The sequence below is a fragment of the Arvicola amphibius genome, chromosome 12 (assembly GCF_903992535.2).
Source record: "Arvicola amphibius chromosome 12, mArvAmp1.2, whole genome shotgun sequence".
Taxonomy (NCBI): Eukaryota; Metazoa; Chordata; class Mammalia; order Rodentia; family Cricetidae; genus Arvicola; species Arvicola amphibius.
In genome coordinates, this window is record NC_052058.2 from 86,128,554 (window position 1) to 86,150,390 (window position 21,837).

At 51.7% G+C, this 21,837-nt stretch overlaps 1 protein-coding gene across 4 annotated transcripts; it reads left to right on the forward strand.

Moving 5' to 3' along the window:
* Positions 1-10,468: 10,468 nt before the first annotated feature.
* LOC119827446 (proline and arginine rich end leucine rich repeat protein) lies at positions 10,469-21,382 on the forward strand. 4 transcript variants are annotated; one of them, XM_038349162.2, is made up of 4 exons: positions 10,469-10,611; positions 11,370-11,428; positions 16,610-17,595; positions 18,877-21,382. In XM_038349162.2, the coding sequence occupies exons 3-4, from the start codon at positions 16,626-16,628 to the stop codon at positions 19,050-19,052; spliced, it is 1,146 nt and encodes a 381-aa protein (XP_038205090.1). In that variant the 5' UTR covers positions 10,469-10,611; positions 11,370-11,428; positions 16,610-16,625; the 3' UTR covers positions 19,053-21,382. The 4 variants fall into 4 exon arrangements, with proteins under 4 accessions (XP_038205090.1, XP_038205089.1, XP_038205091.1 ...); XM_038349164.2 differs by having other exon boundaries at positions 10,584-10,601; XM_038349161.2 differs by lacking the exon at positions 11,370-11,428.
* The last annotated feature ends 455 nt before the right edge of the window (positions 21,383-21,837 follow it).

Consider the following 21,837-nt stretch of genomic DNA (forward strand, 5'->3'; position numbering starts at 1 on the left):
ACCATGAGGGAAACATGGTGTCTCCTGGCAGGGATGCTCCCTAACGATGCTCTGGATTCCTTCACAGTATTCACCAGTGCAGCTGGAAGAGGCATTGACCTTTCGTTCCTGCCCTCAGTCAGACAGCCCCTGTCTCGGTGCCCTCGGGTCGTCCTGTCCATCTGTCCAGCTGTGGATGGTGGGTCGATGCTTGGAGGCTGGCTCGCTTCACAGAACCCTTGCCACACGCCCTGGGCACTGACTGGGATGAAGGGACGATGCCAGCATGACTCTTCCCTCACCACTACTGCCCTCAAGAAATAACCAGCCCTATAGGAGGACAAGCAACTATGCAGGAGCCTCCAGGGACTGCCTGCCATTCTAAAGATGGTGGGGGTCTGGAGTCCAGGAACAGCCCCTCACAAGGGAGCAGGTGTGGGAACAAGGAGTTTGCTCAGGAGGGTCACACTCCTGGAGGAGGCACAATGGGACACGGTAACCAGGATAGTGTTTTACCTCTCCAGAGCCCAAGCCTGGGCATGGGGCCGTTGTGACAGCTACAAAATGGCTATGACCTCTCCTGTCTGTCTGAGCTCACCCAGCGTCACCTGCCCCAGGTTCTGCAGTGGCCATTGTGAGTCTGGAGGTTGAAGCAGGAGCAAGGGCCTGACCCACAGGCAGCCTGAACTTGAGGTAGCCTGTACTCACTCCAGTTTTTTGGTTTCCTCTTGCTCTGGCTGGAGCCCACCCTTCAGGCAGAGCAGCCATGAGGAAGCTCACAGACTTAGAAGTAGCACTGTGACCTGGGTCTGAACACAGCCCGTGGTCCCCAAGGGCAGAGCGAATGCTTCAGTGGAAACCAATCGGGAGATAGCAGAGCTGGGCAAACACACCAAAGGAAGGAGAGGTGCCCCAAAAAGAGACTGTGTCTGCGGGAGGGAGGAGAGGACGAGGTGACGCTGGTGACACCTGATGAAGAGATGATAGCCCCTCTGCTTCAGAGAACCACAGAGCAGGTGACATGAGAGGTATGGAAGGAACAGGTGGCCAGGGACCACTGGGCAGCACATCTTATAAAGCACCCTGGGCCTAGCTGACAGCTGTGTTACCATTCATTTATTCTAAACACATTTATCAGGACATCAGAGACAGCAGGGACTTGGGCATCCTGCCTGGGCTCTGTCCGCCCTTGTTAAGTTCTGTCTATGTGACAGTTTCTAACTAGTGTGACCCTCTGCCTTTTGTTTCCTCATGTGGGTTGAGCCGAGGCCTCCTCCTGGGGTTGTTATGAGGACTCACTGTGTGGCTGAAGTAAGCACTCACGGGCCTCTCTAGTCTCACTCATTACAGATTTGCCAGGAGCTGGGATTGTGCTCTGTAGGTCCTCCAGCCATACAGAGGTGGCAAATACAAAAACAAATGGTCACTGGTCTGTGGCATAGGGGGACATAGGCAAGAACGAGCCTACTTTGCCTACAGAAAGAATATTACACACATAAGCATTTAAGTTGGGCTTTCCAGGGTAAATAGGAGTTCCGTAGATAGAGACTAGGAGGAAGAAGGACATGGAAACTTTGGGCTAAGACCCAAAGATTTGAAATCCAGGACTATGATTCCCAAGAATTTGGTTTTCAGAGAATGACAAGAACGTTGGTTCAATCTGCAGGGGCCAAGGATTTTGATTTCATTCTGTAAACAGTTGAGAGATACGACAGAATTTTAAGCCAGGGACCCACACGGTCAGGTTTACATTTGGGCAAACAACACAGGTGCTGGGTTATAAAAAAGATACAGGACATTTTTTAACAACTCCCGAAAACAACACACGGGAGGAAAGCCAACCCTGGCCTTCGCAGGCTCGCTGCCCAAACACAGCTATTCATAGGCTCGCTGCCCAAGCACTACTAGGCAGAGACCAAGACTCAGAACCTGCTGCCTGTTGGATCTGAGCTGGCTTTGGGGCCCCAAAAGATGAATCAGGCTTAGCACCAACTGTGGAAACAGGTAGACCAGATAGACGGGATGGCAGTGATAGGGAGTGGTATGGATTTGGGGAGGTACTCACTAGGACAGGGCTGGGATACATGAGGGCTCTGAGGGGCTGTTGCTAGCCTGGGTGGAGAGGGATGTCCTGGAGGAGATGCCACTGGGGAACGAAGAACCTTCTAGACGGAAGAATGCTGAGCAAAGGTGTCACAAGGGAGGTGGTCTGGGGCGCGCTGAGACACAACCAACATCTGCAGTCTGGAGTTTGAAGAAGTGCTAGAAAGGTGGGTGGGGGGCACAGCAGGAGCTCAGACTGCATTCCGTGGTCTAAGACTCACAGCCAAGGAGACAGATCAGAACCATGCATTCGGGCAGCCTCTGAAGCAGAGGTCTGGGGAGAGAGAAGCCAGCTTCCCTAGCACATATGAGGCCTGGCTTCCACCCCCAGCACCTCACAAGCACACCCCATAGATGGGCCTGAGTGAGTGCATGCAGGGTGGGCTTCTGGAGCATCGCACCTGTCCTGGGGCTCAGAACCCTTGTCACAGGAACCAAGAGCCACAAGAAAGATGGCCTAGCCAGGCCCACCTCTTGGGGAATGAATACATGGTGTGATGGGGGCTCATCAGGACACCACAGGAGAGGACCAGGTCTGGAGGAATCAGTGTCCTAGCAGATGAGAAACAAGCAGACTTAAAAGCCACAGAGGAGGGACCCTGAGAGAATTTGGGGTCCAGGCATACTGGGACAGGAATGGTGATGGGCAGAAAGGCCCTCCTGTGACATCCACTTGAGGAGAATCTGAAGCCAGGCCAGTGGCTCCTCAGCCTGAGTGTGAAGATTTCTTTTTAATATTGGCAAAAAGAATGTGGGGCTAAGAAGATGATTCAGCAGGTAAGAGCTTTGCTCTGCAAACATGAGGGCTTGAGTTCAAATCTCCCACATCCGTGTAAGAGATTGGGCATAGTTACATGTGCCTGTGACTACAGCATTGTCAGGTGGAGACTGATGGCTCCCAAAAGCTTGCTGGCCGGTCAGACTAGCCCAAAAGGTGAGTTTCTGGTTCAATGAGAAACCCTGCTTCAAGGCAATGAAAGGAGAGCAACAGAGGAATACACATGACACCCTGCTCCGACTTCTACACACAAGCGAGCACATCCACATACTCACATGTAGAAGCACACACACATGCACGCATGCACGCACACGCCTGTGCACAATGTCTTGTAAGAGAGACTTCCAAGAATAGAAAACACCCCGCAAACCAAGCCTTGGGGCTTCTGTAGGTTTAGATCCCTGCATGTACCATGTCAGCACAGGCACACACAAGAGACAGAGCAGACGCACAGGTCCTGATGATGTATCTGCTCTCACTGGTGTGTGATCTTGAACTTATGGATGAAATGGGCGGTGTCTGCGCAATGGGTCTTGCACAGCTCCTGTCCCTGGAGAGGTGCAGAGGCCTGGAAGGTACCTGCCAGGCAGGAACTCTTGGGAAGTCTCTCTAGGCTTGATGCTCCTGGCAGGTGTGAGTGTCAGGGTGAAACCCCAACATACATTATCTCTCTCGACTGACGTGGAGGCATGGGAATAATTGAGACACAGTTCATACAGCAATATTGGAAGGGAGTCTCAGGGTACATTTAAATCCTGAAGATCACTGGTATTTATTCTCAAAACAGCTTTTATATCCAAAGGTAAACTGAGGGGGAAGCTCATTAGCATTCTGTATCGGGGTAGCAGGACTGAAGTCAAGTCCACAGCTACAGCTGCTCTGTCACTAGCTTAGATTAACACCTCTTCCCAGGCAATCTCTGAGATTACAAGGAAGGGAGCAGAACAACATTAGCATATCCTGACCCTGTCAACAGCCTGTCTGTTAGTGCTAGGTGACCACCTCAGATGCGACCTATGGCTTGTGAGCCTAGCCGCCTGGCAGCTGTTGCAATGTAAAAATATGTGCCCTGTATAATATTGCCCCACAGTGAGGGCACCCAGGTCAGGGTAGTGTCTTTGGCAGGGCTGCCTTGCTCTTGTCCGCCTAGATTGTGACAGGGGACATAGTTGACCAAAACATGTCCACAGACTGATCATTAGCCTGCACTATGCCCTTGTGAGGAAGTCATTCTTTGACCCCAAGGCACAGAGAAGTTTAACAAAGCGGGCAAGCTCATCCTGACACCAGGACCTGACTGAAAGCTAGAGCTGAGCCTCTATCACTGTTGTGACTTGTGACTTTTACTACGTTAGACTGGCGTTTCGGTGAGATGCCATCAGACCATCCAGGAACTTGGGAGGCCCTTACCTTGGCGCGCAGATGTTGAGAGGCCCCACTGGCCAGAGGTTGCAGTCTAACATAGCTTAGCAGCTCTCCCTAGGCTTGGCACAAAATGGAGGACTCCACACCACCCCCCACCCCCCACCCCAGGCTTCCTGATTTCTTCTTAGCCTTATCTGGAGTATGTCTCTAGACCCTGATGCCTGACTTATCTCAAGGATGACCCTCCTCACAGTTCCCTGCAATCGCTCTTCCCCTGCTGCCCACAAGGTAATTAAGTATCAAGGCTGTAGCTGTTTTTGTAGGTTTGCGCTGCCACTAATCCAGATAGAAGACAGGAGCATGCCACCTCATGCAAATTAGGGTTTGCCCCAGCTACCACCCAATCCTATATATTCCCTATGATCTGGAATAAAGTTGATCTGTCTCACTGAAGCTGTCTCCCCGGAAGGCTTTTTCCACCGTGGTCACACAGGCTGCCCAAGGCTCTCTGTCGCTGCTTTTGCCCCCTCGTTCTCGTGGACTGCTGGCCAACAGACTGTGAAGAGAAAGGGACCCCGTATGAAGAACGCTGTCATTCCCCACCTGAGCTTGGCTTATTAAGGATCCGGGACACAGATCAGGGCTCACTGAGGCTACTGCTCAGCCATGGCAGCTGTGCAGCTTGCACGCAATCGCTGGAGCAACGGGATTGCCACGCACTGTGCGCCGCTCTTACCATTTCTACCCTGCCTCCTCTGCAGGGTTACTGGGACAGTCTGCAAGCTGAAGAGCCCTATGCAGGACTCCTGACAACCAAGGGAAAGGGACTTAGGGATCCTCAGCCTGGCTGTGCCCATGATGCCATGGTTACCTCTTCCTTCCTGGCCTTTGCCCTGCCTCCTTCTGTTGAAACAAGCAGAGAAGTCTGTGGGGGAGGAGAAATAGAAACAGTCTACAAAGTGCCTTTGGCCCCATTTTCCACAAGTTTGAGCCCTTGGGGGATTCTGGGTATAGACTGGTGTCTTAGCCAGAAGTAAGGGAATTAAGGAAACTGTTAGGCTGGGGACTGGGTGAGGAAGAATAAGGAAGATCAGGAGGACCAAAGAAGGCCACTGGTCATCTCTCTGATACAACGCCAGGCAGCAAAAGGAAATGATCACCCTACAAAGGGCTTCTGTCCCTCACAAATGCTATCCAAGAAGGTTTCAAAGAGCTGCTGGGCTAGACCAAGGCTGGTTGTGTACTACAGCATGGTTTATTGGGAGCAGGAGGCATGTCCTCACACAGCCCTGCCCTGGTGGTCCAGCACCATTAAGTCTGTCTTCGGGAAGCTGCAGACGAGCCCAGAGTGGGGATGCCAAGGTTGCCACTGTGCTGAGACAAGCTCTCTGTCCCAGTGCTGTAGGACAAAGGTAAGTAATGGGGCAGGGCTGTTTGCCCTCGCTGAGTTCGCAGACTATAATTGATATCTGCGCATGAGGACGCAGAAACTCCGGAGGGACCTGAGTGGCCCAAGGGCTCCTCTAGTCAGCATGGAGAGGAAGCAGGGCCAGGACTGGTACCACACATGTGAGCCTCTAAGCCCAGTACTGCTGACCTCAAATAAGGGACCCAAGCCAGGAATGGTGCACAGCTGTGATCCTAGCATCTGGAAGGAGGAAGCAGGAGGACCAGGGATTCAGAGTCATCCTTGGCTACATCATGACATGAAGCCATCTTGGGGTATGTATTATTCAAATTCTCTGGAGGAACAAACCCTATGGGGTGGATTTATACATATTAAAGAGTTTACTAATTCAGTTTACAGTAAAATAGCAACAACTGAATCACACCTGAGAGGCCAGGCACCTGGTGGCTGTTTGGGCCATGAGGCTGGATGCCTCAGCAGCTGGAGTAACCTCACACTGGCTTTCTCTCACTGTGGGATGGCAACTTGGAAGATGCTCAGTCCACAAGCCTGGGTAGCTCCGCAGTCCCAATCAGATTCTGAAAGTCTGAAAACCTCCTTGGTCCATGACAGCAAACATGGCTCTGACATCAGCGGAGGAAACGGTTGCTGTTGCAGCAACAGCAACTGGGTAAAACAACTCAGCAAGAGGGAAGGCCAATTGAGCATCAGGAGCCACCTTCCCTTGGCCGCCTTTTAAACTGGGCTGCTACCAGGAGGTGCTGCCCACATATGGGGCAGGTCTTTCTGCATCAGTTAAGGCAAGGGACAGTTCTTCAAGAGAGGTTCTCTTTCCAGGTGGTCCTAATTTATGCCAAATTGACATTCAAATCAACCATAATAGGCTCCATGAGGCCCCATCTCAAAGCAAAAACAATTTTTTAAAAAAATCAAGAGCCCAAATGTCCAACAAGAGGAGGCACTGGGCAAATGAACTTGGGGGAGATGAAACACAGAGAAAAAACTGTGTGCACCCACATGGAGCAGCTGGCAAGTGACCCTGGGAGGGGACCTTTAAAAGAGCAAAGGTAGGCGCTGGTGTGGCCTGGCCAGTAGCACTCGGGAGGCAGAGGCAGGGGGATTGCAACCTGCCTGGACTACAGAGTAGGGGAATAGGATGAAGAGGAAGAGAAGGAAGGGGAGGAAGAAGTGGGGGGGGGGAGAAGGGGATTGGGGAGGGAAGAGGAGAGACAAAGGAAAGCAGCTGAAAGAGAAGGAGGGGGAGGAAGGAGAGAGAAGAATAGAAGGAAGAGAAAGAAGACGAGGAAGAGGAAGCTGGAGAAGCAGAAGGGGTCTGTGGAGGAACAACTCTGAGGCAGCAACAGGATCTGGAACTTTTAGTTCCAGCTACTCCTACTCAGTAAAGAAGGAAGGAACGCAATTTCAAGGGCAGTCTAGCAACTCAGCGAGACCCTGTCTTGAAAAGAAATGTTAAGTAAAAAGCAAGCTGGAGATGTGGCTCAGTGAGAGGATGCTTGCCTAGCAGGGACCAGGCCCTAGGTGGAATCCTCAGTATCAGAGACAGGAAGGGGAGCAAAGACACTGCACATGGGGTCTCCTGGGTGGAGACAGGCATGGATCCACAATCAAATTATGACATGTTAAAAATAATAATAATATTTTTGTAAGAAGTCAGTGACAGAAACTGTCCTTGTTTAACCCTCTTAAACCCAATGAAACAGACCCTGTGTGGAGCACCCAGACATGCCAAGCTCTGGGTGGGTGCTATGATTCCCAGCAATGGACAGGCTGCTGTCTTTTCCCAGCAGGAGCCCAGGTTCCCCCAGCTTGGCAGAGGGATGGGTGCCCCAGGATCCCCACAGCGTCTCCCCTGCTGTGAACTCTAGCCTGGGAGCCTCTTTGAGGGGAGAGGAGTGGCTAGCCTCTGTGGGTCCTGGTGACCACCCTGAGGTCTGAGCCAAAACCCCTAAAGCCTACTCTGCCCTGCCTGGAAGTGGGAGGTGGGAGGCTGGGCCCCCTGATGGCTGCACTTGGAGGAATAGGGCATCCTGTTGCACAATCTGCCCTTTCTTCTCTGGCCATAGTACGCACTGCAGTAGCCAAGACAGCCATTACCATGAGGGCCAAAGAACAGTGAGCCCCAGACTGATGGCGGTCTTGGTGGGCAGGCAAAGTCTCTAGAAAAGCAACTGAAACCCACCGCAGTGAGGAGGCCACCTCTCTCTGAGGTCTGGCCCCCTGCATTCCACATCAGCCAAGCCGCCAGGCCTTCCCTGGTGGCGCAGCCTGAATAGCTTTCCACACTTTCCCAGCATTCCCCAGAAATGTCCATGAGTGTCACACGAGGAAGAGGTGAATATGTCACCCACTGTGTGTTTCCGACACTCCGAGAGCAGGGCTGCTCAGTCTGGAAAGCCTTGGCTGTGTGAGCAATGCTTGCTGCTCTGGCGAGCATCCCTGGACCCTGGCGATAAGCAAGAAGGAAGACAGGCTTGTTCTAACACATTCACCTAAGGAAACCGAGGCTCAAATCTGCTCGCCAGGAACCGAGACAGGAACAAGGCTGGCATTTCAACCCAAGTGTCCTAACGCCACTCTGAGACTCTTCCCACAATGCTGGAATGGAAGAGAGCTCAGAGCTCAGTCAGTACAACCTCAAGTTTTACAACTAGCGAAGACGGGGGGGGGGGGGGGGGGGGGGGGGGGAGTGACACTGTGCAAGAGTCAAAGCCGGGTCCCAGCAGCTCAGGCCTCTGCCCCCACTTCAGAGCTTGTTCTAGCCTCTGTCGATGGACACAGAAAGGCAGGTTGGCTCACCTCACCTCTCTGACCCCCGTCCCTTTACGCTACAGCTGCCGGTAGAGCAGTGGCTGCGAACTCAAGTGTCTCTCATGATGGAAAATAAGCACAGTGTAAAGAAGGTCCGGCCCTGACTCTGGGCTACGGCAGCAGAGGCAGCAGCCTGCCCATCATGTCGAACAGGGAAGTTCCTGCCCAGCCTAAAGGCATCCAAATAAAATAAAGTAAGTATGAACTCCAAAACATACCAGCAGGGTTTTGTGGGAGTAGGCACAGGAGAAACAAAATTGTCAAGAGTGGGTAATTTTATTTATTTAGTAGTTACTTTTTCTTTTGAGACTGTCTCATTCAGTCTTCCAGCTGGCCTCAAACTTGTAGCAATTCTCCAGCCTCTGGGCCCCAAGTGCTGGGATTATTGGCATGAGCCATCACACCAGCATAAAATGATAACTTGACCTGGGCGTTAAATAACGAGGTGATGGTTTCCTGTGTAAATACACGTATGAAGGCCATGGGCACAGTTTAGTGGTAGAACACTTGCCTAGCATGTGCAGGGCCCTGGAACTGAGCCCCCTAGAACCAAGGGGCTTGGGGTGGGGAGTACAGGCCAGAATGCAAATGTGCATGTTTTTACATTTCTATAATGATCACTTTTAGATTAGTATATCACGTCATGGTCACAAGGGCGCCAATCTGCAAACTATATACTTGATCTTCCTATGAATGGCCCTGGTGGTCCCTTACTTTCATTCCACCTGTTTTGCATGACCTGGAGCCAAGAAGATAAGAAGGGAGAAAAGGGATATTAGCTTGAGAAGGGATTGAAAATACTCCCAAGAGTGCAGGCTTTGGGGGTGTGGAGGGATCCCTACAAGAGGGTACGCCACCTGCCCACCCTGCCAGCACAGTGCGAAGGAGGTAGCCAGGCAGTGAGTGAGGTTTATGTCCCTCCTCTTCTCTGGTGATTCTTCCCCACAACCCCTTCTGCAGCCCACTGTCTCACCAGCCTCTAAAGGGCCTCACACACTGGAACTCCCTGAGACACAGATGAGAACACAAGGCATCGCGAGATCAAGAGACTTGCCAGAGATCACACTTCACTTCCTGTGAGTGGAATGAAGAGTTGCGGGCTGTGGGGGGTGGGGGGGTAGGGTCAGGGGTCTCTGAAGGTCTCTGTTGACCCAATAGTGACTGAGTGGATGATTTCCCCTGAGGTTCTGAGCAGGAAGTTGTACTGGATGCTCCTTCAAGCCAAGGGTGCCTGATTTTCAGCTGGGGGAATACTGGTTTCCGGTAAGCGGATATGCTTTAGGGGGGCTGTAATCTCCTTGCTACTGTCTCATGACCACACAGCCCCCAGATCTCACTGAGTGTGACACAAAGCTGAAAGAAGACCCCCAGAAGACCCCCTGACAAGGTCCTCATGAACTAGGAATGATGACTTGAGGATTTACAATCGGAAATCTGCTTTAACTTTGCTGCGTGATCCTCAGGCCAGATTTTTCTCTCTCTGATCTTCAGACTAGCCTTCTGGCCACCAAACCAGCTACCTCTTATGTTAGCTCACTGCACAGTGAGGCTCCACTCCCTTAGCAAGTTCCTGGAGATGATGGGGAAATATCATCCCTTCTTCTGCTCTGAAAAGCATCCCACCACGAATTGAAGAATGAACCCCAGGGAAGCAAGGCTCGCATTGGGAATTTAACAGGCCAGTGCTGGACCCAGCGACCCCGCCCCGCCTGCTCAGAAGCAGCGGCTTTTTTCCAAGAGCTTCCCTCCCATGATTTGGCTTGTTCTCCAAACACGGGTCAAACAGTCCCGCTCCAGAGTAGCGGGAGCAGGGAAGCGTTATTAAAAGTGAGCCATTAGTGGGCATCGGGTGTGGATGAGGGCTGTGCAGTTTTGGCTGCCAAATAAAGACTGTATTGTCATTCCCCCTTTCCAAGCGCCCTCCCTCTCTCCTCTCTTCCCTCCCCCTCTGATCTGCCCCTCCCTCCTCCTAACCTAACCTCCCCACCCCAATAGGATCTGGTGGAAGAAAGTCAGGCAGACACACGCAGACAGGCACCAGTGGGAGACTAGAACTCCTAGCTGGCTCTCGGCTGCCACAGCTCCACCAAAGGGTGGGGAGGAAGAGAGGAGTGCCCCCACAGTCCAGAGGAGAGGCAGGTGTGTGCAGGTAAGCCCAGGCAGTGGGGAGAAGGCTGGAGACTCCAAGGCTCCTTCCTCCAAGGGTTCCCTCTAGCTCTGTCCAGCCTTTCTTCCCTCCCTCCTTCCCTTCCTCCTCCTTGCTTTTCCTTTCTCACTGAGCGCCTCATTTCTTGCTGACACCCTCATGTCTCTTCAGCATCCTCTGTCCTTGTGTTTGCTTGCTGCCGAAGTTAAACTTTCTTCAAGGGCAGATGTTTGTTGAACACACAGAGCTGTGTCGCACACAGAATTTCAACAGAGTAGATGTTACCATAGAAACCGGACACTAGAACCTAGTTCTCTGCACCTTTCGTGTACTGTCACACATTGCAGAAGACAGACACAGAGACACAGACACAGACAGACAGACAGACAGACAGACAGACACACACACACACACACACACACACACACACACTGGATCTTGTCTCTTACCCTCTCGCTTGCCTCCTCAGCTGCAAGACTGGAGAGAAAATGTCCTCCCGCTGAGATGACAGAGCCAGAAGACAGTCATGTCTTGGCTTAGCAGGGAGGACGTGAGCAAGCGGGTATTTTTCCTCTTTCTTTTGAGCTTAATTAGGTAGGAGGGAGAGAGAAGTGGCTCTAGGGCCCGCACAGTATCTTCTCAGCAGCCTGAATTCCTGCCTCCCTGGTCCAAACCACTTGGCTTTTGCAAAGAGAAGTCGATGGAGCCTGCAAATCTTGGAGGCCTTAACTCCAAGTTAATAATTTTTCTTTTCCCTGCAGGTAGTCAGAGACCCATTTCTCTCTGAAGTTACTTTGAAATTATCCTGACCATTCAGTTGGTAAGGGGACTTCAAGTGGAGGAGGGGGAGGGGAGGGGATCCTGAGAACCTTATTTTCATAACTCCCTCCCTTCCAGCAATTGGGGGGGGGGGCATGGCAGCTAGAAGGGTGATTTTCAGAAGCCCCTAGACAGTAGGCAGGAAATATGGAAGCCAGACGGTCACTAATGACCAATCAAACAGGGCCCAAGGAGCCCAGAGCTGTTTTAATGCACCCTGAGACTTCCCGAGTGTTCAAGGCACAGAGGGCTGTGTGGCTTCCTGGAAAAGGAGTCCCACAGTCCCAGCAGTGTTAGTGACTCCTGGAGGGAACAGGCACTCTCATATAACCCCTCCCCCCCGCCATCATCATCACCTTCGTAAGCCTGGGCAACCATATTCCCACAGAACATTCTAGAAAGAAAAGAAGTTACCTCAAGACAACTCCTCTTACCTGCTAGGAGACCTATCCCAGGCACCCAAGAGCTGACACTGGGCACTAAATCCATCCCTTTTAGATGCCCTCTGCCCATGCTCCACAACTCTGTTTGACTCTCTCAGAGGACAGACTAGTTGATAATAAGTTCCTTACCCACCCTTACCTTCCTGGAGGACATGTGGGTAGAGCATCTTGAGGCTAGAAGGAACAAAAAACAGCAGGCTGTGAGAAGCCACAACCAGCAGAAAAAAGAGATGTCCCTTTGCTGGTCAGGGTCCCCACTTGCTACAGAAAGCAGAGAGCTGGGCTAGACAGTCAGGATGGAGATACAGTGAGCTTTGCCCAGGTGTCTGGGAAGTTTCAGCCAGCTGGTTCTGATTGTTGAATGTGGTCTTTTGAGCCTCAAAGGTGATGAAGTTTCTCTGAGTGGAAGATCTAGTATTTCAAGAAAGACCCCTGTCTTCCATCAGTATAGGGATGGAGGATGTTAACCAAAGACTGATAGAAAAACAAAACAAAAAACAAACAAAGCCATTGATTTAAAGTGGTACCAGCAACCCCTTTACATACACTGAGCACACACTTTGCACATCGACTGATTTAACCCTCACAACACCCAGATTGGGGCTGCAGCTCGGCAGTAGAGTGCTTGCATAGTATCCACAGAACCCTGGTCTTGATCTTTAGCACCTCAGAGTTGTCAAGCACGCCTGACAGATGAGGAAACAGGCTTGTGTAGTGGATGTAGTGGTACCCAGCTAAAACAGGTTGCAGGAGGGAACCAGAATCTATAGCCACACCCAGCCTCACAGGGATCCTTCTTGGCGTTAGACAAGGTTTAAAGGTGCCGGAGAGAGAAGCAGAAAGGCAGATTTAGGGAGAAGCAGGCTATTAGGGATTTTCTGTCTGTCTGATTTCTTCCCCATCCCCTCCAATGGGGAGCTTGCCCTTCCAGACTAGTTCTCTAAAACCACAAGACTTCCTTTCTGTTTCTATCCACCTATTCATACAGGAACATGGCGGCTCCTCTGCACATAGTGTTAAACTTGTTTTTAGCATGTTTTGATATTCACTGCCCTTTTTAGTTGCTTGTGCCACTTACATCTGATAACTGGGGGGGAGGGGCTTTGCCCAACCCCAGTTCACGCTGTGCATTTAGAAGAAGGACCACTCTCCCTGGGCTGTCCTGGCCCACAGTACCCGAGCCCCATGCTGCAGGAGTCCAAACACTAACAACCCCTGGGTTCTTACCACAGACAAACAGGACAGGTAGGAAAGAGGACTGTCTCACTCTAAACTCGGGGAGCCTCTCCTAGAGCCGGCTCCTCAAAGACAAGCTCTATCATTCGCAGAGCCTGCTTTCTAGACCATGCCCTCAGATGCATGAGCTCATCCCGGCCTCACACACATGTCAAGCCTGGGCCCCCATGGGAGAGTCAGGGTCAGGATTCAAGCCCAGATCCACGCTGTCAGAACTGAAATTTGAGTTGCCAGATCTCTTAGGACAGAGCGTGAACTGGGGTCAGGGAAGCAGCAGCCTTTCCTGAGCCAGAGCTGGAGAGCCGGCCTGTACGAGTTTAGTGAGGGGTGTGGTCAACTAGTGCTCATTGATTGAGGGTGAGCAGGGTCAATAGGGATTGGACGGGACCTGGGGAGGTATGCTTTCAGGGGCATAAGTGATTTTAAACACAGACACCCCACCCTAAGGGAGCTAATGACATGGAAGACGGGATCGTAGGGCCCTGTCTCTGGGCTTTGTTGGTGAGACTAAAACCCCTCTGGAGTGGGGTGACCGCCAGTCTGTCTCAGCTCTCCTTTATGGAGACTGGAGCAGCAGGGGTATGACTAGAGAGAATGGCTCTACAGTGAGAGCTCCCCAGAAGCCTAGGACAGCCCTGCTCAGCAGGAAGGGGTGTGCCCTTGAGGAAGGCCTCGGAAAAGAACACAGTTTCCTTGTGTACTCTGGTTTAGCCCAGGGCCTGAAAGGGGGGAGGGCTGATCCTCTTTCCCCACGGAAAAGGCCCACTTTAGAGCCAGGAAACTTGTTTGGGGGAACCTCCTGGGGCTCTAGGCTTGACAGCCAGAACAGAGAGTTTCCAACGACACTGGCCTGGAGGTGAGGATGAGGAAGGTCTGATGAGGAAGGTCTGGGGAACCCCACGCCTAAGACAGGCAGGTAGAGCTGAATGAGTTTCCCCTTGGGATAGCCATGCCTGTGGAGCCAGGGCTGTTCAGCACACCGACAGGAGACCTAGCCCTTCCCCCAGCAACAGAGGCCAGCTGTGCAGGACACTGTTCCTTATAGGCAGGCTCTGCTGAGCCCCCTGGAAAGCTTAGTTTGGCTAATTTGGGGTCCCTTGGAAGTGTCTTTAGTGACAAAAACAAAGAGAACCAGGGAACTTCAGTCAGGGAACTAATTTTGGCCTTGGGGCAAGGTTTCTCACGGGTGGGGGGGGATGGGTGTAATTTGGCCTACAGACTTCTGGATAATTTGTAAACAAAGAGATTCAAAAAGAACAGAAAAACAAATCAGGGTTGAAAGACCTGTGCTTCTCTAGCAGGTTTTGGAATGGGAGAGCTTCACTCTCTTGTCTCTACATGATATGACTTCTGTTTTCAGGAAAATGAAAAGCCTTATAAAAATGTGGATTCCTAACACCAGTTATAGAGTCCTGTGGGATCTGGGAACAAGGCTCAAGTTCAAGGGATACAAGGAACACATTATCTTTCTAGTCTTTTCAGAGAAGCTCAGTGCGGATAAACCAAGAATCTAACCGCAGTCCCTTGTCACAGAAGGCCCGGGGGAAATGACCTTCTAAATGTACCTGAGAGGTTTGTCTAAGAAACCCACCCCAGATGGGAGAAAGAAACACCAGGCAGGATGGGCTCGGTCTTCCCCATTCTACCCTCCTTCCCACATAGACCAACATACAAAGGTCACACATGTATACAGACCCCGAGAAGGTGTATTTGCCCACATGTATGGGAGAGGTCTGAGTATATGTACAGAGTGGGACAGGCAGAGGGCAAAGAGGGGTGCATACATGCGTATGCGTGTATGCGTGTGTGTGTGTGTGTGTGTGTGTGTGTGAGAGAGAGAGAGAGAGAGAGAGAGAGAGAGAGAGAGAGAGAGATACACATAAACAGCTGGGGATGGGCACAGTTTGATTCTGCCCATCAGGGACTGAGCTCTGCCTGCTTGCCTGTTATCTGTCACATCCAGCCCCACCTGAGCATCTGATGCACAACTTGGGGACTGCCCCTACCTCCTGCTCCTTCCCTAGATCAAAGCATGCAGAAGGTAGCCCCTAGAAAAAGCAAAGGAAGATTTGACACTGACAGGGACTCAGAGGGGTAGGTGGGAGACAGAGGCCTAGATTGGAGGCCATGATCACAGGGTTCAGTTACAAGCTAGGGATATTAGCTCATTCTGCCTCTAAGAACCCCAAGAAGCCTGCATCCCCAGAACTGCAGTAGTGAGGAAGATCCGAGGAGCCAGTGATGGGATATGGACAGTACAGGGCCCTCTCCCTGCGCCCTTCTTACCCCAGGCCGGAGAGGGAGCACACGGGAGATGGCACTCTTCAGCTAGGATGATCACTCTGCATTTCCCCTCTTTCAACCTAGCTCCAACCACACAAGGCAGCAGAGTCACCCAATAGCCTCTTCAGCTCTTGGTCCCAGGGTCACTAAGGCTACCCAGAAGTTCTTCCTAATACTCCATGTCAACACTACCAATTCCAAAATCTCTGGAGTGACAATGGCGGCTCTAAAGCAAGGAAAGTGTCCCCCACATCTTTCTATTCCTTTCCTGTTTATTTTCCCAAGGGCCTCTACATCTGGAGAGGAATTCTTGGCATGGCTCATGTTGGCAAAGACCAGCACTCTTTGAGCCAAGTGCAGGGGAGGGGACAGCGCACGGGTGAGTGGCTGAGTGCTGGTGTCTGAGCATTTCCCTTTCAGGAGACAGCCTGGCTTTGGTGTCCTGTGCCCACTGTCAAACAGCCTTCTGGTCTCCGCGGGCCACGTCTTTCCTCTAGCCTCAACATTATAAACAGCAGGGGCTGGATATGGTGGGCAGATTGCAGGCCAATTTTAGCAATGATGCTTTTTTCTTCAAATGCTTTGTCTAACCACCCTCCGTGTGCGTGTGTTCTTATCTTTCTCAGTATTCCTATCTCTGTCTATAACAGATTTAAGGAGCGAGACTGTTCATGCTAGCACAGGAGACACCTTAGGGGCCCCCTCTCAATGTACCTCCTCAGGGGGTTCACAGAAATGCAGGTATGGTTTGAAAACCACTGTCATATGGGGTTTGTAAGGAGTTGTGCAGACTCACTGCTTAGGACTCTGGGCCATATCCTAGCAGCCCCCTGAAAAGGGTCGGGAACTCTTCTCAGGGAAGGGGTGATATAAATAGTGTCTGGTGGGTTTCTGATGTCATTTCGTGGCAGAGCACTCTCCTTATAAGAGCAGAGGTGATCTCATATTACAGCTGGGGAGAGCCCATCCCCAGTTAAAAGTCTTCAACGTGCCTTAAGATGCAGGGTTCCCAGCACCTTGTGCTTTCTACCAACATATACCTTCCCATGGTGTGGGCCTTTCGAAGAATTCCATAGCCCCCAGTCCATGCCTCCTCTTCAGGTCCCTGGCTCTGCCTCTCTCTCTCTTCAGGATTTAGCTCTAGAGGAGTCCTGCTGCAGAGACATGCTTTCTATTTCTGAGGCCCAGCAAGCTAATTATTCCCAGTTTCCTCCCTGCAGGTACCTCACCTGGATCATGAGGGCATTTTTCTTCTGGCTCCTCCCACTTCTCCTCATCTTGGCCTCAGTGGCCCAAGGCCAACCAACAAGACCAAAGCCTGGGATTAGGCGGAAACCCAAGCCAAGGCCCATACCCAGCTTTCCTCAGCCCCACGAGCCAACAGAGCCAGTAGAGCCGACAGACCTTCCTCCACCCCTTCCTCCTGGCCCTCCCTCTGTCTTCCCTGACTGTCCTCGGGAATGCTACTGCCCCCCTGACTTCCCTTCAGCCCTCTACTGTGACAGCCGAAACCTTCGCAAGGTCCCTGTCATCCCACCCCGCATCCATTACCTTTACCTGCAGAACAACTTCATCACCGAACTCCCTCTGGAGTCTTTCAAGAATGCCACAGGCCTGAGGTGGATTAACCTGGACAACAACCGGATCCGCAAGGTGGACCAAAGGGTGCTGGAGAAGCTCCCAGGCCTGGCATTCCTCTACATGGAGAAGAATCAGCTGGAAGAGGTGCCGTCAGCTCTGCCCCGGAACCTGGAACAGCTGAGACTGAGCCAGAACCACATCTCCAGGATTCCACCTGGTGTGTTCAGCAAGCTCGAGAACCTGCTTCTCCTGGATCTGCAGCACAATCGGCTGAGCGATGGCGTCTTCAAGGCCGACACCTTCCAGGGCCTCAAGAACCTCATGCAGCTCAATCTGGCCCACAACATCCTGAGAAAGATGCCACCCAAGGTGCCCCCGGTCATTCACCAGCTCTACCTGGACAGCAACAAGATCGAGACCATCCCCAAAGACTATTTCAAGAACTTCCCCAACCTCGCTTTCATCCGCATGAACTACAACAAGCTGTCCGACCGAGGGCTCCCCAAGAACTCCTTCAACATCTCCAACTTGCTGGTGCTCCACCTGGCGCACAACAAGATCAGCAATGTACCGGCCATCAGCAACAAGCTGGAGCACCTGTACCTCAACAACAACAGCATCGAGAGTGAGTGCAGTGGGGTCCCCCAGCCGGCCACAGGGGAGAGGAGAACAGGCTGATCTCAGACTCAGGAGATCTGCCTGCCTCTGTCTCCAGAGCACCGGGATTAAAGGCCGACGCTGCCACTGCCTGACTTAAGAGTTCTTTCTCATATGCATAAGACCTTACATTCCATACCTAGCACTGAAGAAGGTGGGGGGAATCCCACTAGTTTTGACTGTGGCCTCACTATTTGCTGCCTCTGAGAAAGATATTCTACCCATATAAAATGTTTCCTTACCTGTAAAATGAGGGTGGCAATAATATCTTCTAAAACAAAGTCAATAGGATGACCTAATCGTGTTTGCATGAAGTGTGCTGAGCACCGTGCTTGAGGTTTTCTCTCTCCATACTTTCTCAACAGCATCAGCTTTTCTGGTCACTGGATCTGTGAATAGGATAGGCACAGAAACACTGCTGGGTGTTTTCCTATGAGTAAAATATAGATACAAAGTGCTCATGTTCCGGCCCTGCCTCTGCAAAAGAAGCCAGCAGCAGCCATGGCGGGGAACTTCCCAAATCTAAGCCTTGGTTTTAAAAAGCCCATGAAGAGGACTCAGAGAGGCAGTTATGCAGTCAGGGTATAGAACTGGTAAAGGCAGGACAGGGGAATGTTTATCTGATTTCTGAGTCTATATGGAAGGTTGCAATGTTGAGCCAGGACAGTTTCCTAAGGAACACTTACAGGGTCCTGAGCTTGGTAGCCCAGGACAGGAGGCTGGAGCTCAATTTTACTTCAGTCAAAAATGTCAGCGCAGACATGAGGGTACATGTGTGCAACCCCAGCACTTGGGAGTGAAGGCGAGAGAATTTGGAGTTCCGAGCAATCCTGGGCTCCATTAGACTGTCTCAAAACAAAAAATAAACAAAGACAAACAAACAAAAAACCCTCTGTCCACTGGATGTGGTGGCACATGCCTGTAATTCTGACTCTTGAGACGCAGGACAGAGAGTTCAAGGTCAACCTAGGGGTACAATAGCTCTGAGTAGTCCACCAGCAGAAAAGCTCAGAAAAAGATGAGTATTTCATCCTTAAATAAATCATCCATGTAAGTGGTGCAGCTGCCCACCACCCACAGCGGGAATCATTTGACTGACTCTGGAGGTGATCTACAGTCACACCTTGCTAAAGTCACTCTGTCCAGAGAGGAGAGCTATAGAGCCCACACTTTTGCCTGGCACCCCCCCTTTACCTCGCCCGTGCTGCCAGTCCTTCTGTGGCTGACTTCTCCCCTTCTTTCTCCACAGAAATCAATGGGTCCCAGATTTGCCCCAACAACCTCGTGGCCTTCCATGACTTCTCCTCGGATCTGGAGAATGTGCCTCACCTGCGCTACCTGCGGCTGGATGGGAACTTCCTGAAGCCGCCCATCCCGCTGGACCTAATGATGTGTTTCCGCCTCCTGCAGTCTGTGGTCATCTAGGCTGTGCCCAGAGCTGGACTCCCTGACAGCACTTGAAGACTGGTGGCCCAAGTTCTGGTGCCCATCATGTCTCTCTGTCTCCCTCTCTTGCTCCCGGCTCTGCCTTTCTTCCTATCCCTTTCTGAAGATGGGAAATGCCATGTGTTCTGCTCCAGCTCTAAAGCGAGATCCCCCACCTGGTCCAAAGACACCCTGCCAGCCAAAACCTCTCTTCTTCTTTGGTCTCCCTTGCTTCAGAAACATGGGCGTGGGCCAACAGAAGCATACGTACCCCTCCCTCCCTGGGTAAGGTAATGGACGGATGCCTTTTCTTAGTCTTAATCAAGCAAGAATTGGAAGTCATCCCAGAGGAGAACCCTGGGGAATTCTTCTGAGTGCTCCAACACCTTGGGTATCATTGCCTCAAGCAGGCTGACAAACCCTGGTCTCCTTCCAAAACTACTGCTCTGCCTCCCTGTTTCCTGACACCAGACATCAACCTGCTTTCTGCTGCCTCACATTCTCCAGGAAGGAAGTGTGAGGGAATGACTGAGGTGGGGTGGAGGGTCAGGGCTCCCCACAAGTGTCTCCATCAGACCTTCTTTCTCTTTCTCTTCCTCCTCCCGGCCAAGCACAGCACACACCCTCTTGGCTGGATCTCAGAGAACAGCCAGGGAGGAGAATGGTTCAAGGAACTAGAATTTAGCTAATGGGTGGTGGCTGGGAGTCAGAGCCCCAGAATGGGCCTGTGTGGATGTAGATGGGCCCTACAGTTTCCCTGACCCAAACCTGACAAGAGACCCAAAGCCGTGGCGGACAGTGTTCACAGTGGAAGGCCAAGAGGCAGCATCCCAGACTCTGTTATGTGCCTGACCCAGTCCCCACCCCAAAGGCAGTTCTTGAGAAACAGGGAAAAGGGGGTGGAGCACCTGGAAATCTCCCAGAAGCCTCTTCCACACTCTGGGGCTTAGCCTCTACCTCTAAAGCAGACTCATCGGTGACATCTGGTGGCTGGTGAAGGTCACAGCCGACTCCACTCTCCTTGTGGGGCTGTTGCAAACAGCTTCCGTGGGGGAAGAGGACCATGGGTGACTAACTGGCTGAGTGTCTCTCTCCCTAAGGGTCTAAAGGGAAGAACAGAGCTGGGGCTTCGTCCCCATATGAGTGAGTGTGAATGGGAAAGTCTTGGGAGTCAAAGGGAAGCTAGTTTGGCCTCGGCCTTGCCAGGTCTCTTGCTCTCAGACTCCACATTTGTACTCAGGATGTAAGTAGGTGGGATGCTCCTCCAAGGTCCTCTTAGCTGTGTTGCATTCTGTGCACACTCTTCTGGAGCATACCTAATGCAGGACAAGTGGTGTTACCCCGCCCCCTTGCAGTAAATTATTCCTTGCACAAGGGCCCCTCCCGCAAAGGCTTCCCTAACCTCCCTTTCTAGCCCAGGTGAGCAACTTGGCAGGTTTCCAAGAACCTGGGTTTCTGGCCTCTCCTATCCTTCCCTTCCCTCTAGAAGAGGCTGCACCTGCCCTGCCACAGTTCCCTGCGTGTGTGATAGGAGGAATACAGGGAGGTGAATGTTCTGGAAGTGAGGGGAGCACAGGACCCACCCACATTAGGATGGGGAAGTGTCACACAACTGTTTCAAGACATAGGCTGGGCCCGACAGTCCAGAAATCCCATTTATATTCTTGATCACATTTCTCATCTGCTCAAGATTGAAAATAGAGCCCCACTTCACACAGACTCTTTTCCCCTTGCTGTGCAGCTTCCTTGCTCTTCCTAGTTGCAGCTGGTTTCTCCAAGGCTCCTGCTTAAAGTCAATACAGTATTACGGCTGAAAGCAACCTGGTGCTACGGCCTGGACAAGCCCCTTCTGCATCTATGCACAACCTGCAGCCTCAACCCCTTTGGGGAGGCCCGTAAGGAGCACAGCTCCTGCGGCCGCTAGAGATGGGGGTGGGCGCTGATCCTGCAGATCTGAAACTAGCAGTCACACCGTCGGCATCCCATCATCCCACCTAGAACATGCCAGCTTCCCCCACTGCTCTCTGCAGCTGCCAGCTACAGGGGCTAGAGTTAAACTGGCTTTACAGGAGACAGATAGACACACCACACACACACACACACACACACTGTTACATTTGGGTTTAGAAAGCCCCTTCTCACACAAGTTCATTCGCTCAGCGCCGCTGGCATCTATACATGCAGGTGCACGCGTAGGTGTGTGTGTGTGTGTGTGTGTGTGTGTGTGTGCACATGCGCTGTACGTCTTATCTACTCTCTTAAAGACCATATTGACTCTGAACATGTCAACAAGCTTCATAGCAGAGGAAATAAAGTCATACGGACAAACACCCAGCATGAACCTGAGCTCGGGGACGGGTCTGATGCTGTCTTGCTACCCCGCTCCCTACATCTTGTTGAGCAGATGAGTGAAGACAATACCTTTCTTAAGAAGCATTTATGTGTAGAAATGTTCAGCCTGCATGTATGTGTGTGCACCACATGCATGCTTGGTGCTCATAGAGGTTAGACAATAGTACTGGATCCCCTGGAACCGGGGGTATGAATGATTGAGGACCTCCATGTGGGTGCTGAGAAACAAACCCAGATCCCCTAGATGAGCAACAAATGCTCTTAATTTCTGAGTCACATCTTCGCCCTAAAATACCTTAAGCTCCTAGGAGCCAGGAGTAGTGGTGCACACCTTTAATTCCAGCATTCAGGTAAGAGAGGCAGGCAGGTCTCTAGGAGTCTGAGACCAGCCAAGGTTACATAGTAAAACCTTGTCACGATAATTGAATGATTT